General features: G+C 45.8%; 1 protein-coding gene across 1 annotated transcript in view; it reads right to left on the reverse strand.

Moving 5' to 3' along the window:
• The window catches only part of PLEKHH2 (pleckstrin homology, MyTH4 and FERM domain containing H2), a 1974292-nt gene that overhangs the window by 95009 nt on the left and 1860293 nt on the right, over positions 1 to 18990 (reverse strand). The window contains exon 28 of the mRNA XM_069608462.1: positions 17326 to 17463. Coding sequence (XP_069464563.1) covers positions 17326 to 17463 — 138 coding nt within the window. The remainder of the gene's footprint in view (positions 1 to 17325; positions 17464 to 18990) is intronic.

Genomic DNA, 18990 nt, shown 5'->3' on the forward strand with positions numbered 1-18990 from the left:
GCAGTGCAACGACTCCACGTTCCCTCCTCAACGAGATCTTCTCTTCCCCTGATTGCAAGCACGAACTTCAACCACTGCCAGGAACAACTTACACCGCTGGAGCTTCCTTTCTCTTTAAGGTACTGTGTCCTGCCTGGCCTCCCTTTCGACAGATTGCTAAAGGTGACCCTTAAATCCTTGGCTTCTAAACTGGGTTGGATCCAGGCCTTCTAACTATATCTTTTGAATCACCCCAACCTCTTTTGAACACTCTGCAAAGACTTTCAGTGCACTTTAAACCGTGTGATCCTGGCCACATTTCGCTTTGCTCCATTTAAAGTGGGCCTGGCCTATGAACTTTGGCTCTACAGTATAACCTGCCTTTCTCCCCTTGCTCTGAACTCTTAAAAGTGTTGGGAACTGTTTTATTCTTATGTTCTGCCTTTTTCTCTCCCTTTAACTACATTATCAGAGTGCCATCTTGGTTAAACGCTCACCTCTGTTCTAACAAATAGTAGTGTTTTAACCCTGAATTGTCTGATAACTATTGAGGGAGGTGTGTATACTTTTCATGACTGTGTTTTAACTTGCTTTTGATCGAGAGTGCTAGTATATGCCATAAAATGTGTTTTAAATAAATAATTATATACTTTTTATACAAAGCTCTGGTCAGTGTTTGTTTGCTCTACTGTGTTTTGGCCCTATTGTGTATACTCTGCATACTGCCCTACTCTTCTTGAGAGAAGTCTGACTGCTCAGCCACAGCTACCAGGTGAATCTGTGTGGTGCAGACTGCTACCAATTGGGTTTACCGCTTACTCCTGTAGTCTTAATCTTTTTGCAGTGTTCCCCAAGGGAACTGCACAGGAGTTTGCCTAACACAAAGCCAACAGAGTGCAATAACACATCTAGTTAAAAAGAGCCAACACTGACAAAGCCAAGAGGGTGCAATTAAGAAGCAAGTTGCTTATGGACCATATTGTCAGAGGGAGAAAGACGCGATAGGGGGAACTGACCGGAATAAGCATTACCTAAGCCAAAGAAGAGCAGGAGTGAAAGAAAACCATTGCCAGCATTTGGTTAATGCAAGAAGGGGAAAAACAAGAGTGGCAGGAAGGCTTCCCTTCTGTCAGAAGGTGTTCAGGAGGAGAGGAGCATAACCTGCATTGCACGTGGCAATCAACATTAAATTGTGGAACAAACAGCACCAGTGTGTCTCCTGGTTTCCCAGAAGAAGTAGTCAAAACAAATGTTGTGAAGAGTCAAAAGATTGTATAAGTTGTGTGAAGTAGAACTGTGCCACATAAGAGCTTGTAGCAGTGTTGGTAGTTTTATTAGTCCTGGCAGGGGAGTTCACCAGGACAAAGGACCTTGTAGTGTAGGCTTGGCAGGTGAGTGGACCAGGCGCACGTTAATGAAGCACTCTGGCACGGTTAAGTGTTAAAGAAGAAGTGGTAAGATCACAAACACAAAAGCTAATGGTGGATTGATGTGGAATCATCAATTATCCTGACAAAAGTAATTTTGTTGATACTAATGAACTGTGGAAGTACATTTATTTTCTGAGAAGCAGTTGTGTGGAACTCTCTGCCGTGGAGAGATAAAAGGCTTACTGAACACTCTGAACTGTTGGTCAAAACCAAGGGAGTGGCTTACTGGAGTAAGAGGAACTTTATTACGACTTTGTTTCAAGACGGGATTTCCTTATTCTCTAGAACTGTTGATTGAAATCCTGATTGAATCTGGGGAAGGTTATCAGGTTACAAGGAGAAATGGTTATCAGGCTTTGAACATAACTGTTATATCTGAGTTGCTGTATATTATCCTGGTGAGTTTGTTGTGTGTACAAGTGTGGGGGACAGAACACTTTTGTTAGAGTGTTTCCTTTAGTTATTTTGATAGGTAGGGAAATCCTTATTAGGGTAGAGATAGTGAGACGTTTATCAAACCTTTTGCGTTTAATAAAATGGCATCTTTTGAAAAACCTTCACAAAGTTGTCCGCCTCACATTTCTGACCTCTCACAATCCCCTATCCCTTCCCTTTCCAGTCTGGCAATTCTTCAAGATCAAGCCCCAGAACTTGGAAAGGTGACCTGGACTCAACGTAATTGTAAGCTGGGTCTTGATTCCCTGTGGCGTTCCCCGGACAACCACCTGTTGGCACCAAAGGCACTTTTACCCGATCTGGTCCGTGAAGCTCACAGTGTGGCACGTTCAGGTAAAAACACCATGATTACTTTGTAAGAGCGAGACTGGATGGCTCCTGGTTTAGCCTCTATGGCCCCAAGTTATTCTGAGAATTGTGTTATATGCTTAGCGAATATTATTGGGAGAGTGATGCCTACAAAACTGTCAGCACATCCTGTACCAGAAGGTCAGTTTTTACATGTGCAGACATATTTCATACAGCTCCCTGCCTGTATGACAAACACGTATTGTTTAGTCATTGTGGATGTGTTTTCTGAGTGGGTCGCAGCATATCCTTGTAGAAAAGCAGATGCTGCCACAGTGGTCAAGAAGTTCCTAGCTGAGTTTATACCTCAGTTTGGATTGCCCATCAGCAAAGACCGCGCCCGAGGAACCCATTTTACTGGTCAGGTTATTAGAGAGTTGTGCAAAGCTTTAAGAATTATCCAACGGGTCCCTTGTGCTCATCACTGTTTATTCTAGCACGCGTGTAGAATGCCAGAACGGTGGCCTCAAGTTAAGGCTGTCTAAAGTGTGTAAAGAGACAGGGTTGAAATTACCCCAAGCACTGCCCCTGGTTTTGTCTGCTGGTGCAATAAAGCCCAGCGTAAGCACAAATTGTCTGCTCATGAAATCCTCACTGGCCGTCCTAAGAGAATGCGAACTCTACCCAGAGTGGCTCCCCACATCCGAAGACATGTATACCTTGATTAAATATTGGTACATATTCGATCTCTTAATGCCCAGGTCGGTGAAGCTTTGCTTGAACCAGCTACATAACCATGCCACCCTCTACAGCCAGGACAAAATGTGGCAAATGGCATTTCTTGCCCATGTCAAAAGCTGTATGTGTGTAAAACATCTAGAGAAATACATGTGAAGATCAATGAGCACCCATCTAAAATCCGCAATAAGACCACTAATGCACCTTTGGTGGCATACTTTTTGGAGCAAGGACATGAGGTATCGGACCTCAGGTGGTTTTGTATTGAAAATAATCCAAGAATCAAGTAGTCTGCGAACAGCTAGCAGATTATGCTATAAGGAACAACTATGGATTTTCTTATTAAAAACCCTTGAAAATGACCTAAACTCTGCAGAGGAATGGGAATATATATATATATATATATGTATATATATATATATATATCCAGCAATTTTGCGCTGGTCCCAATTGACTCTTGTTGATTTCACCCATCCCCTCTTCCCATGCGGACTCCCCCTGCACGGTGCAAGTTATCCTTTGTTGGGATGGAAATGAGCCTATTCCCCCCTGCCCCCAGGCACTTCCAGGTAAGGCAAATACCATATGAGGTGATATAACTTACAAGGGGGGAGTAATCCACACTATTAGACAACGTGTAAAGGCACTAGAGCACTTAGAGGTAGATGTGCAGCACTAGAAACCCATAACCCAGGACTCCATTTTGTATCTGGCCCAAAAGGGATAAGATGGTTCAGGTTCTCTGCTCACAGGGCCTAATTCTTGCAAGACAGACTGGCTCTGCAGAGCCCTGTTCCCACGGAAGTCCACGTCCCCCCTCGTTCCTCCAGTGTTGAGAATATTTAGAATCTTCTAAAGGAATGCACCCTGCAATAGCGTGAGACAATACTAGGCTCTGCGCTGTGTCCATTCATCTCCACCAAACTGCCATTAGACCTCTTAACCCCACCCAGCCAGGCCGCAGCCAGCCCCACACCACTGACTCGACCCCTACACCTGTGCATTCCCTGATAAGCAAGTGACTCCCAGGTCCCAACACAAATCAAGTGTCCACAGAGGATCTAAGCATGCGCGACTGTATTTCTTTCCAGAATGAAAATATATCCCTTGTAACATGAATGTGGGAATTGCGGTATCAATGAAGCCCTGAACGTGTGGGTCAGCGTGACTGTATTTTATCCTCTCTTCCCCCTCGTACCATTTCCTGTGCCACTCATGTGCCTGTCACAATGAATTGATATTCAGGCTTAGCATGTCTAGTTTACATAGGAGAAATGTATCAATGTGTGGCCCGACCTTCACCGTGAGGATGAGCCCAGCTGACAAACACGGATCCAGAACGACGGGAACAAACTAACCAATTACTGCCTTGCATCCCCTATGGAGCAGGCTCATGTGTAGGGTGCCTCCAAACAGTGGCACCTATGTGTACTATATATTGTCACACGTTTGGGGTTCTTAAGCCCTTGTTTGTAACCGAAAAGTCAGAGCGCTCTCGAGCAGCAGAATCCTGTTTGAGGCGGAGCAGCAGCTGTCTGGACACTTTGTATCCTGGACCCGGCGGCAGTCTAAGAACAAAGGACACCCGAGCCCCGGAGAAGGCTGGCAACAACTGTGAAGGGCAGCCGCCAGCCCTGGAGAGGACTGGACAAATGTGCAAAGCTGCGATATAATGTGCAGCATAGTAGGGAAGTCTTGGTCACTTCGGACGCTTCGGGCTGCTGGATACATATGTTGCGAGCTCAGCGGCGAGGAAGAAAGGAGCACAGCAACAGGCGTGCCTGAGGACTACATTGGCGTTCGGATGCGGACTGCAGCTCCGTTACAATAGGGAGTGGACAGCGCTGATGCCGTGGGCGGCGGGAGCCCGCAGCCACTACAATACAGGGTCACTGCTGGGAGGGAGCCTGTGGCGCACCCCACAGAGCGGGCGTGAAGCCCTGGGAATTACCGACGGCAGGGCCCGCCGTGGTCTAAAGAGCGTATGCGGCGCAGGTCAATGAAGTGACCTCATAACGTGGAGCGGGCCGCTCCGAACATCTGAGAGCTGCGGGGAGTGCGACTTGGGACTGCTGCCGTAGCCCCTGAGTGCGTGCGGGCAGGCTGCAGCTGATCTCGCACTTGGAGCGAGCTGCATAGGGGGTGGAGGACTTGCAGGTGCCCCCCCTTGGAAAAGTGACCCCATACAAATAACAATGATAAATATATAAAAACAAGCCTCCATATGGGGAATCGTGCACAAGCCACAGATGATCACTAAATAGCCCTAAGGTCTGGGCGTGATAGTACGGCACAACGAAGCAGTGCCACCAGCCCGCGGGCGTTCTGAACGGGCTGCACAAGGTCATATCTGTTTAGCACAACAAAAGAAAGATGGCAGCCCGGCTGGAGTAGGGGTGGCTGGAGGCCCATACACAAATAACAGAGGGCTGCTGCCAAGCAGGAAGGTGCAGCGCAGTGGAGGCCAGAGACAGAGGCAAGCTGAAAGCTCCATGGTCCGGGCGAGACAGTGGGCACACAGAGGAGGGCGCTGCTTGCCCACAAGAGACCATACGGACATCGCGGTTTTGTGCTTTCACCCGCAGTGCGGCCCAGGAGACACGAAGCGGTGGGTGGCCCCAGGAAGCATCACAAAACACTGCGGCCAGAAGTAACTCACATACGGGTGCAAGCAGTGCGCAGGGTCCCGGGAAGTCGGACTGACAGAGCATAAGAGGGCGCCCGCAAAATGGCACAAAAGGGAATTAAGAGCAGCCGACCCTGGACATATTCACCAAAGCGCAGCAACCCACTACCCCCCCAGCACAGTCTGGGACGAAGGTGCAAGAGACTGAGGGTGTGTTGGGAGACCACCAGCAGATACTGGAGGCTATTACAGAACTGAAATCCTCATGGGGTGTGGCGATGGCTGAGCTCAGCGAAGTGCTGGAAAAGAAGATAGACACAGTAGGAATAGATGTAAACTTACTGCGGCAAGATGTGAGAGCGCTGGCGGACCGAACTAGTAGCTTGGAAAGTGCTGTGAAGAAGAATGAGGACCTTAGTTCCACGAATGCAAAAGAGGTCCATGTACTGAAGCAACAAGTGGCCAATTTGGAAAATCGAGCAGAGGAAGCTGAAGGTCGGGCTAGACGAAGCAACATGCGGGTGGTTGGCCTGCCGGAAGGGGAAGAAGGTACGGACCCCACGGACTATGTCGAGAATATGCTGCTCCAGGCAGTAGGAGCTGGTAAACTCTCCCAGGGATTTGCGGTGGAGCGAGCGCATCGGGCCCAGACGAGAAGACCACAACCAGGGGTGCCGCCCAGGGCTATTATTGCGAACATTTTGAACTACAGAGACCGTGAAAAGATTTTGGAATTCTTCCGAAAAGGTGGTACTATAACACGAGCGTCAGCAACGATCACAGCCTACCTGGATTATACAATGATGGTGCAAAGGCAACGTTACTGCTACGTGGCAGTCAAGAGGAGATTGCGCACTGCAGGGATGAAATACATGTTACTCTACCCAGCTAAGTTAAAAGTTCTGCATAAGGGCAAAGCCCACTTCTTTGAGACCCTGGAAGAAGCGGCATGCTGGCTGGACACGCATGGATGTCCAGAGCCGGAAGGGGACCAGGACTGTAGCGGAGAGGATAAATAAGCCGGCGATACGGGGGCAGAGGAGGTGGGAGTGACATTGCATAAGGGTAAGGGGGCGGGGTTGTTAGCTAAAACTGAATGGTAACAGAGCAGAAGCCCCCTGCCATATATTCTCGCCAAATGAACACTGGACTGGAATATAGTAATAACTATTTAGAAATGTGATTCATAGCGCTGTGCCTTATAGACATATCGGAGCCACAGGATGCTTGCGCTTTATCCCCATTAGTAGATGTAGTAGGTGCGCCGATAGGGCGACATCTCCCCACTGAGTCCCAAGAACGGGCAGTGCCAGGAAAGGGCTAGATGTGGGGGAGCCTGAGATCCAGGGATGGAGCTGGGCAACAGTTGGGAGGGAAAGGGGTGGGGGGGGGTGTTTCAGTGTGAGTTGGGGTGGGGAAGGGAGGTGGGAGGGAGGTTGGGGCGTTTGATGTGTTTTTAGTTAAGGGGAGTTTAAGTTGGGAAACAAGCCTATATCGAAGGGGAATACAATTGGATTTGGACTGCACTGCTGGGGGGTAGGGGAGAGGTTCTACCAGGCCATGGGGGACCTTAAAATAATTACTTGGAATGTTAGAGGGCTCAATAGCTACTTAAAGAAGAACAAGGTGATGTTGTACCTACGTAGACAAAAGATAGACATAGCCCTGTTGCAGGAGACTCACCTGACGCAGGATAAGATGGAGATGATCGGGAAGAAATGGAAGGGAACTTTTGTGGGCTCATCATATTCCGCTTACGCTAGGGGCGTAACTATCTGGGTGGCGCCGCATGTCCCGTTTCAGTTGTTACAGACAATAGTGGAAACGGACGGGAGGATGGCTATACTGAGGAGAGTGGTGGAAAACAGGGAGATATGCATTATAAATACATATGCTCCGAATCAAAACACGGCGGCATATTTTAGGACCCTGTGTGACCACCTCAGCACATGTGCGGGGAGGGTGGTGATTTGGGGGGGGAGACTTTAATTGTGTACTATATCCTATGGTAGACAGATCAGATGGGAAAAGGGATAGACCCGCCTCAGCTGCCAAAGCATTGCAGACGCTGCTGGAAGATTTTGGGCTCGGGGATGTATGGAGGTTACACCACCCCCAAGAGATGCAATATTCGCACTATTCTGCCCCTCAGCAACTGCATACCAGGTTGGACTATTTCTTTGCCACGCAAGAGATAGTAACCGAGATTACGCAGACGGAATATAAATCGAGGGTCCTCTCTGACCACTCGCCATTACTCCTAAGGTGGCAATATCGACCCCCGAGAGCGAGGATCCCGACATGGCGCCTCAGAGCAGAGGCGCTGAAAGACCCTGTTTTCAGGGAAGATATGAGGGAGGAGATTACTAACTATTTTGAGACCAACACTGGCAGTGTGGACGCAGCGGGTACGCTTTGGGAGGCTTTTAAAGTTGTGATGAGAGGAGTAGCCATAGCAAAGTCCAAAGGGCTGCAAGGAGGGATTTCGGCTGAGCTGCAAGAAACAGAGGAAGAACTAGAGAAGGCGCAGAGGGGAGAAGGTAACACCAAGGAAAACACTGAACTCATACTCCGGCTGCAACAGAAATGTGCCGGATATTGGGAGAGATTGTGCAACCTTAACTATAAAAAATATGGAGAGAGACAGCATGCAGGAGGGGATAAACCAGGAAGGATCTTGGCATGGCTATATAAGAGTGAGACCCCCAGGCCCACGATTAGAACAATAACAAGGGAGGATGGGAGCACTGTTGATACCCAAGAAGGGTTGAACCAGGAGTTTGCAGAGTACTACAGGCTACTATATGGGGATGATGAGGAAAGTGATCATACAAGGATAGTGGAAACACTTGAGGACATAAGACTGCCGCAGATTAGCGCGGAGGAGATAGAGGAGTCGGACGCACCAATTACTCTAGAAGAGCTAGAAGAGGTGGTGCGGCAGTTGCCCACCAGCAAGACTCCGGGGGCTGATGGTCGCCCGAGCAAATTTTATAAGATATTTAAGGGAGTGGTGCTCCCTCCGCTTTTAGAAATGCTGAACGATGCATATGATACAGGTAAACTGCCGGAGTCTCTCAGAGAGGCGATTATAATACCGCTCCCTAAGCCCAATACGCCCGGACATAGCTGTGGGTCGTATAGACCCCTATCGATGTTAAATCAGGACAGCAAGATACTGACGGCCATTCTGGCAAGTAGACTGAGGAGGGTTATTGGGAAATTAATACATTCTGACCAAACAGGGTATGTTCCGAATAGGAACATATCCAATAACCTTAGGCGACTCCACCGAGTTATTGAGTATGGAAACGGAAATGAATGTGAACTAGCAATTGTATCATTGGATGCAATAAAGGCCTTTCACTCAGTCAAATGGCTGTGGTTGATGGCAGCCTTGGCTGGCTATTGAATAGGGCCTGGATACCTACAGTGGGCAAAAATGCTATATAGTAAACCACTTGCCAGAGTTAAGACAGGGGCAGTGATATCGGAAAGGTGGCAACTCCGTAGGGGTACAAGACAGGGGTGCCCATGGTCTCCCATGCTTTATATATTGGCCCTGGAACCCTTAGCGATATATTTGAGGCAGCAGTATGGTGGGATAGGCATTGCAGTCAGAGAGGAACAGCACTTAATTTCCTTGTATGCAGATGACATGTTGTTATATATGCAATACCCGGAAGAAAACCTCCAATACATCCTGGAGGTGATGGAGAGATATGCAGGGTTGTCTGGTATAGCAGTGAACCCCCATAAATCTAGTATGTTCCCATTGGGTAGATATAAAGGGATCCCATTAAAACAACTACCGGTGCTACAGATACCATGGGAGGTTAGCACGTTCCGATATCTTGGGATAGATATATACCACACGGTGGAAGAGGAACATCAGTACAATACAGAAGCAGCGATTAAGAAAATTGAAAATTGCATGAAGTTCTGGGTGAAGCTGCCTTTAGCAATGATGGGGCGTGGGGCAATGTTGAAGATGGTGGTCCTACCTAGGCTCTTGCACTACTTTGGGAACATACCGCACTTGAAAGCGAAGAAATTCTTCATTAAACTAGATGGTATGGGCAGGGATTTCCTTTGGCATGGAACACGAAACAGAGTGGCCCTCTGGAAGCTAGATAACCTATACGAGAAAGGGGGTATAAAATTGCCTAACTATGAAGTTTATTATATAGCGAGCCAGCTGCAATATGTGGCCAAGTGGCTCTCGGAGGAAGCAACCTCACTCAGAGTCCAGGCTGTTTAGACAGGACTGTGCTCCATTCTACCTAAAGGAAATGATGTGGCTGCCTAAGGCAGAAATGATAGGGCGTCCGAAGATGATGTTACTCGGGTGGAAGATGCGGCGCAGGGCATGGCAGATGATGGTGAACCCACTCCCGTGCTCCCCACAGCTACCGCTGGTTGCGCTGATGGGAGATGAAAGGCAACTAAGGATGATGATTAGGACCCACTGGGAACCGGTGGGGATAGCAACAATGGGTGACATATGGCAGGAGGGGACTATAAAGGATTTCGAAGTGTTGGGAGAGGAAACTGGGTTACATACAGGACAGTATATTACGTATCATAGAGTGGTGCGAAGAATCAGGATGACATGGTCTGAAGTGGTACCCAGGTAAGGAGCCAGACGCCATTATAGATACAATATATGATATAGCGGAAGGGGGACACGAGATATCTAGAATATATGAGTTGATGATGGCCAAAGTGGGAAAAGAGGTAGTGCAACTGAGACAAGAGTGGGAGGCGGAGGAGGGAGTCTCGATGAGTGATGAGTTGTGGGAAAGAGCCCAAGGGTACCACAAGAAGGTGTCAAGAAACGCTAGACTGCAGCAGATACAACTATATATTACACACAGGGCGTATATGACACCTCAGCGGATAGCTAGATTCAAAAATGCAAGGCGGCAGGCGTGCCCCAAATGTGATGAGGAAAATGCTGGAATGGTGCATATGTTTTGGTCATGCCCGATTATTGGGCGCTTTTGGGGCAAAGTGGCACATAGATTGGCAGAAAGGAATATCAAGATTGAGGTGGATACAGTTTGGGCCTGTTTGATAGGTGGGTTCTCTAGACCATGTAAGTTTAAACACGTGAGCAAACTAAAAGACCTGGTGTACGTACTTGCTAAGAGGAGAATTGCTATGGGGTGGAAGACATGCCACAGACCACGATTAGAAGCATGGTGGGAGATTTACAGAAATGGGCTGAGGCAGAAACCATGGTGTGGCAGGAATCGAGTAGGATTGGGGTGGAGGAAGAAACGGTAACCCTGATGGCCTGGAAATCATTAATAGCAGGGTTATTTGGGCCAATGCGGGACCCGATGGAACTCGCGGATGAGGAATCCCTACCGCAGGATGCAGAAACAGATTATGAGAGAAAGCAGGCTCGAAGGGGGGGTGGTGATATAGGGAAAGTGGTGGACATAATGAAGTGATGCACAATTGAAATGATATTATATGCACCGTAAGTTTGGTTTGTATTGTTTGAATAAACTAATAAAGATGTTTAGAAAAAAAAATGTATAATATGTGTTCTGAAAATATCTCAATTTCATTATCGGCCAAATATGGACTCCTGATACTTTATATATGTTTTTTCGGTTCTTGCCAAATCTTTTTTTCCCTGATGAAGACGTTCAAACTAGTGTGATAAATGTCGAAGCCGGTCGGTGTATTTTGAAGTAGCCGGAAGACACTAACTTTTTATGAATTATTTTTGTCTCCATTTGGTTATGTGTGTTTATTTTTGAAAATTCAGTTTTTATTAAAGTTTTTATGGTTATGACATAAATAATACAATGATACAACCAGCAAAGTAAATGGAAAAATAATCACAACTTTCCCCCCCCACCCCCTGCTGCCTCCCCCTCCCTCACCATGGTTCGTTGGATGATGATAACAGCAGGGACCAACACATAATCTTACAAAGATACGTTGCGAGCATAAGGTAGTCCTAAAAAAGGGCGCTCAAAACGTAAGGTCCAACATGTAGGGACAGCATCTCCCGTTCGAACAGATCCCTCCAAGCTCAGGGGGGGGGGGGTGTCCAGATGGCAATGTCCAGCTCCATGAGTCAGTTGAAAGTGTTTCTTGTGTCTTAAGCTGTTCTCCCATATTTATCAAAAAAGGGAAGCCATAGGCCCTCAATGTTAGACTTGGATTCATCGATCAGGTGGGTTAAGAATTCCATATCGTATATTGCCCGTATTTTAGAAACCCACTCTCCCTCCCCCGGGGATCGGGGTGATTTCCATTTTTGGGCCCAACAGCATCTGGCCGCAACTAGCATGACCTGCTGCATGGGGTCGTGTTTCACCCTTGGACCCCCCTCTACCTCAATGCCAAACAACATTATCCAAGGGGATAGAGTTCTTTCAATTCCATCTACCTCTTTTATCCATGACAAGACCTCACTCCAATAGGTTTGTACCACGTGACACTTCCACCACATATGTACATAGTCCCCTTTTTCAGTGCGACACTTCCAGCAGTGAGGATCGTAGTCCTTTCTCATTCTGGCTATCCTCTGTGGGGGGTAGTGCCATCTGTGGATCAGCTTCAGGGCCTGATGGCGGTATTGGGGCGCTGCTGTGAAGCGATTGGCCTGTCTACAAATCTTCAAATCTTGGTCCATCTTTTTTCGGTTATGGGAGTGTCTAGGTCTTTTTCCCATTGTACCTGGGAGGATGGGGGGTCCCGTGGGGTGGAGAACAGAAAAAAGCCGTAGAGCCGTGATATCACCCCTTTTGTCGCTTTGTGTGTGATAAGGAATTTCTCAAAGTCTGTTAGATCTCTCCGAAGAGTGTCTCGCCATCTGCTCTCAGTAAGGGCACCCTTGAGCTGCAAGTATCGAAAGGGAGAGAGGTTGGGAGGCTCAGGGCGTCCTTCAGATCTCCCAAGGATATTAACACCCCCTCCATCCAGAGTTGCCCGGCTCTACAAAGACCTACCTCATACCATTGTTAGAAGGCTAATGGCTCATTGATCCCCTCCCAGAGTGGGGGAGCCCAGATGCAGCTCAGGGGCGAGGGCCATGTTGTGAGCCACCTGAGATAACACCCCTCTTTCCATATGGACCATAACACCCCCAAGAGTGGATGTTTCAAAACTCTTCTCGGGATACGTGCCTTACGGACCCATAGCCACTCATCTAATGTGACCGGAGAGAAAAGCAAATTGTCCAAACTTACCCACTGTTTCTTCGGGCCCATCACCAAGTGGTCTACCAGAATTTGCAACTGTGATGCCTTATAGTATGTGTTTAAGTCTGGGAAATTAACTCCACCCTCGTCTTTGGGCCTTATCAGAGTGTCGTAGGCAATTCTATGGGATTTTCCCGCCCAAAGGTAGGGGAGAAGGGTCCGCTTGATCTCTAGGAGGAACGGTTTCGGTATCTGGGTCAGCAGCATTTGAAACAGATATAAGAATTTAGGGAGGATCACCATCTTAATGGAGTTGAGGCACGCCATCCATGAGAGGTCAGATTTTGTCCAGGGCTCCAGGTCTCGTTTGATTGTCGACCAGAGATGAGGGTAATTTGCCTTAAAAAGATATGCTAAATCTAATGGTATCTGGATCCCCAGGTGACAAAATCCCTCGGTTTGTTTATGAAACGGAAGGTCCTCAATATATTGCCTCTCTGTGTCATTGAGTTGGCCTGCTGGAAATGCAACTGATTTGTCTAGATTTACCTTGTAGCCTGCAAGGGTCCCATATCGTTCTAAGCTATTCAGCACCTCAGGGACTGATTGGGATGGGTTAGAGAGATATAATAGGACAATGTGTGTGTTTTAACCAGGATTTGCATATTATTTTTGTGATAATACCCTGTGCAAAAGTAAACTTGCACATCTGTATGTAATTGTGTCAATATATGGTGTGTTGCTATAATGTAGATAGTTCCATGTAGATAGTTTTATTTAGTTCGGACTGTTAGTCTATATTTCTTAATGTTTGGTTCATTAGTCCCTTTTTGTACTGATGAAGTATTACTGATGTTAACTTTTTAAGTGTTGTAATTGAAGTGTTGATCCATTGTTCTAGATTTGCTCTTTCGGATTTATATACCTGGTGATGGTCCACCAGAGGAAGTCTGCCCTCCAGCCGAGGTGGCATGGTCCCTTCCAGGTTGTATTGACCACGAATTCCGGAGTGAAATGTTCCAGCATTCCGGCCTGGATCCATGCAGCGTATTGCCGCAAAGTCAATATCTCTTCTGCAGCAACTGATCTTCCTCAGCTTGGCTTCAGCTCTACCACAATTCTACCTCAACCACCAACACCACCATTAGTAATGTGTCCGATCGTTTGCCGATGTCCGACCCTTTCAATGTCGCTGGAACGTGCGGCCAGTATCAGAAGGCGAGGGCACGGCTCCCAATCAGTCAGTAGGTTCACGTGCTGAATCAAGATCAGCAGCTTCTGAATCTCTTCCACACAGTGAGGTCTCTGCAGGAGCTATGGCTAAAGCTCCTGCATCATACGGTCTGGAAATAAAGACCTTGATTCAGATCTCACTGTTGGCTTTCCATTTCCAGTGTTATAACCCTCTGGGCCTAACAAAGCAACCCGCAAAAGGTACTCTTTGTGATCCCGTTGAAGAGTACCTGAGAGCTAGTAGTTCTGAAGAAAGTAGCAACTTGCTGAATCATTTGCACCTATATTTGTCCCCTCTGCAACGATGAACCCCCCTGATGTGGCAGTGTATTGGCCACTGCCATTGATTCACCTGCATCTGCAAGTTATAGCCCTTGTTGCTACCGTCTGTTGGACATTCCTTTTGTTATCATGACCTTTGTTATTCGTGTGGCTCTGGTATTGTAGATATTTATAGTCTGGACTTTTAGGTGGAACTTTTCATCAAGAACTGTGGGCCACGAATCTCTTTGTCCAGTACCCGATTCTTGGTGGGACCTTTGAACATTGATACTTTGCTGCTGCACCTTCACAGAGCCCAGAAACGTTGAACTGGAAGTCTGGTCTAGCAGATTTTATTTACCTGTCTTCTGAGTCCTACTTACTTTGAGGAACTAAATCGCACTATTGTCTGCAAGCTGCAAACTTTTGTCCCAAGGGAACGATTCAATTTCAGGACTTGGATATTCGAGGAGCGGACCTGGTGTCCAGAATGTCTGGTTACTTAACTGTGATTGGTGTTATTGTTAGAATATTGATATATTTTTGTTTTAGTGTGACAGATACTTTCCATACCACTTTCCATAGGAATGATGGTCTCTCTACACATGCCGGGGTCCACAGTGAAAACACTTATTTACACCTCTCATGGCAGGATGCCTGGCAGTTTGTGCCCATTTGCCACATGATATATCTTCCAAGTTTCCAATTGCACCCATCCCTTTTCAATGGGGGGATGTCTGTCAAACTAATTGTCTGGATATCAAGCTGGTTACCCAGTCCCAGGACCATGTAGGGATGCTCACTCCCATTAGGGGCTTTAACTGTCCTCCAAATGTTCCCACCCCGGATCAGGTGCACACTAAACCAGCAGCACTCTATCTTTCCTCCCCAGCCATTGGTCTCATGTTATACTAACAAAGGTTCTTTGTTCATGGGAACTAGCAAATGCCATTACCTATCCACCGAGTCCAGTGTAATCATTAACAATGTTACATTTGCTTTCGGGTGTACATTTTTATTCTCCCAGTCCGGTTATGCAGAATATTCCAGAACCTGCTTTATCTGGGGGAAAAGGCTTATCCCTGCTTAACCAATAATTGGGAAGGTAGTTGTTAAATGGGTCATATGCCACCTGCGGTTACCAGTTATTTGGTCGAAAACCAAATGGTCAAATGACCATTTGATCGAAGTAAAATACTCGGAAAAAAAAAGGTCAAATTTTTTTTTTGTTTTTTAATTTTATGGGGGGGGGGGGTTCTCCCCCAAATTCCCTTTTTCTTTATTAAAAATATTTTTTAAGCAACCAAAAAAATATATAAATAAATAAATAAAAAAATTCGACCTTTTTTTCCCGACCATTTTGATTCGATCAAATGGTCATTCGACCATTTATTTTCCACCATTTGACCGGACACCGCCACCTGCAGTGCATCATACTCCAACGTTTCCCGCTCAATCCCGTGCTAGGAGAAGCACTACCTGGGAAAACATTGTTGCGGGGGTCGGATATTTGATACCAGCCCTTGGGATAGAAAACAAATAGTGACTGTCTGAATGAACTGTCATGGTTAGTAGAGGATATTGCAAATGCCACAAAGTACTCTTTGACTCAATTATTCTGAGAACAAGTAGTAGGCATTCAGACCATGGTACTTCAGAATCCTTTGGCTCTCGATATTGTTGTGGCCTCTCAAGGCAGTTTTTGTGCAGTCGTGTAGAGCGAGTGCTCTACTTTCATGCCAAGTTACACAAGCAATATTACTGATATCATCACCCATATTCCTCACGCTGTAAGCCTCCTTCAGACCAGTTCAGGGGCTTCCTGGACCGTTGGGTTTTGGATTGTAGGTCTATTGGGACCCCTGGGTGCGTCTATTGGTCAAATTTTACTTATAGCAGTATTTATAATTCTAAGTCTGTCCTGTTTGTCAATAGTTTTTAAGTGCCCCGTTATTGACTATGCAAAACGTGTTCTGACGTTTCTCAAACTGTTCAAGTGCTTTACTGTCATACTACCGAAGAGACTATTTGTAATGATGTGCCAGGATGTGACATTTGTTCCCCTAGCGATGTTTGTAATGAGATTGGAGGGAACGTCTCATAGGAGGGGACTTTGGGGGAAAGATTGGGAATTAAAAATTGTATCTACTGTTCCTGCATTTTACTGCATTATAATATAGAGCAGGTACTGCAAACTGCCATGTTTAAACAACTGTTTCTTGCCTGTGCAAGGCTTTATATTTACTGTGCATATCCTTATAACGAATGTTTCTAACCTACAGTGCAGGAATGCTCACTTTCATTTCTCTCACTTCTGAGGTTTTTCCATTCTGGAATATGGAAGCATGTTTTAGGCTCTCGCTTTCTTATGAAATACAGCATTAACAGATGGAAGTCATCATAATATGAGCGTCCCCGGCTGCCTCAGATCAAGTGTGAATATTTAAGGAGTATATTCACATTGACTAAAAGTATTGCAATATGCTGTCCTCCTTGATAACACTAACATGAAAGAGAACAGCTGGTATCAAAGGCTTGTACAAGGAGTCTTTTTATCCCTGCCAGCAAAATTGTTTCAGCATGATTCCTTGCCATGTTTGGACCACCCCTTCAATTGAAATGAATATGTTCTTTTGGGTATAAGAGAACGGTGCACAGAAGGAGGGGGTTCTCACTTGCGCCAAAGTCTTGTGCTGCTGTGGGCTCCGTTTTGTTGTTGCTTTTTACTAATAAATTGATAACCAATCCACCGGAATAGTGAGTGGTCTATTTTTCCCACTGCAAAAGGTTACATTATCATGGCGGCCATGTTGGAGAGATGATTTATCTTTTAGTCCATGCTTGTGTTCACGTATTGTACAGCACACACATCTGCTTCTCCAGCTCCCTATAATCTTTTTTACGCACAGGTCTTTGGATGGCCCCCTGCGGGAGGAAAAATACAGGAACAAAACATGTATTCATCACATTAGCTTGCGTTCTTACCTGCAATTACCCTCTCTTTAAAACATCCTACAATGCTAATAGGTATCCCTCCTTTGGAGAGCAGGCCTGTTTACTGCAGCTCAGAATAGTGCGCTTGTACTTTAAAATCAACGATGAAGAGTACAAGGGCTGGGCACAAACCTAGATAATGCATACTACCAACCTTTGGTTTTTCCATGGCAAAAATAAGCTTTTCCGTTGGCTTCTCCTTTGTGTGACCACTGCCCACTACCAGCATGAAATCATCTCTGTAGCCACCGAAAGTCATCAGGTTCTTGTGCACGTAGGTTGTTAATAATCGCTAAAAGGCAAAGAATCAGCAAATCACAGTTTTATCATATATTAGGCATGCATGGTATTATCTGGGAACATATCACTGGGAAACATTTTATAAAGAGATGGAGTTTATATTGACACACTATAGAAGCAATGTCTACTGCTTTAAAATGGCAACTCCACAAGCAAGTTATGCACTAGGAGAAATAGTTACACTTTCCGATTTAGACTTTTATAATAAAATGCAAAAACAGATATTTTGGGATATTTGATGCATACAAATGTAACCAGCAATGATAATGATAACATTAAATTAAAACTCATATGCACATTTGTAGCCGCACTATCGATTCAATATGTGTAACCCCCTATTAAAATAGATTTCCAAAATCAGCCCTAGTGGGAAGATTTTGGGAGGCTACCCTATTATGGTCAACAGGTAAGACGCTGAGAGTTTACCCAAACTCAATCAAGGTTGGTAGCATAACGGCAAGGTTTCGTCTCAGGAAGGGTGTGAGAGCAGTCTAGGGCTACAATGAGTTCACACAGAGCAACACCAATAATTATAGTTAGACATGTAAGTATATAAAAAATAAAATTATTTATTAGGCCTTTAGTTTACACACTAAGCAAATAAAAGTCATATGTAAATATTGTCACACAGAACCTTACAAACATTTTTTTAAAAGATATATATATATACATCCACCGTTAAATAATTGCATATGAATCAATTACCAGTGCAACGCATGTGAGTAGTCAGATACATAGAAATATACAACTCTTTGGAATCAACCCAAAACAGCTTCCCTCAATCTTATAAAATCCAATCTTAAAATGGCTATTGTGCCCAAAAGTCACAAGTTACAAAGTTTATGTTTCTTCAGGTAAGATTATATAGAGATTAGTAATGCCCGTGATTATGATTATTAAATAGTTATCCAGAAGTCAGTTAAAAGTTCAGGTAAAATTCACGTGAGTGCTCAACTCAATCCAACACACTAGGATAAGCCTAAGTAAATATCCTTAACTCAGTTTCCACAAACTAAGTTCAGGCAGGAGTAAGTTAGGGTTAGGACTTTACGCCCTAGTTATCCTATGGGAGACAGGGGGAGAAAGGAACAGGTTATGTGGACCTACCCCCTGGCTCACAGTTCTCCAGTTACGACTTGTGGAGGGCCCAGGCTTAAATCCAGACTTGTTCTTCTGTCTTTGTTCCTACCGTGAGGTGCGTCTCGACAGAAAAGATACTTTGTTTAATGGTATGTAGTTTCCATTGGTCACAATACTTAGGAATCGGTTCCAGACAGCTTGCAGATGAAGATTTAAACAAAGACAAGTGAAGACTTCTGTGGGAGAGACAGCAACAGGACACCTCAGGGACAAGAAGAACACAAAATCCAACAAAGGCCATCACCGTTAGGCAGTGACAAGATCGTACAGTGACAAATACAGGAGAAGTCTCAGCACAGCTTCCCTTGGCATGAGACGGCTGGAAATGCAGGAGCAGGCGGCTTGTGGCGAAAGCTGAGGATCTGCAAAGTTCCAAGCC

The sequence above is a fragment of the Ambystoma mexicanum genome, chromosome 4q (genome assembly GCF_040938575.1).
Source record: "Ambystoma mexicanum isolate Mex_15411 chromosome 4q, UKY_AmexF1_1, whole genome shotgun sequence".
In the NCBI taxonomy this organism is placed as follows: domain Eukaryota; kingdom Metazoa; phylum Chordata; class Amphibia; order Caudata; family Ambystomatidae; genus Ambystoma; species Ambystoma mexicanum.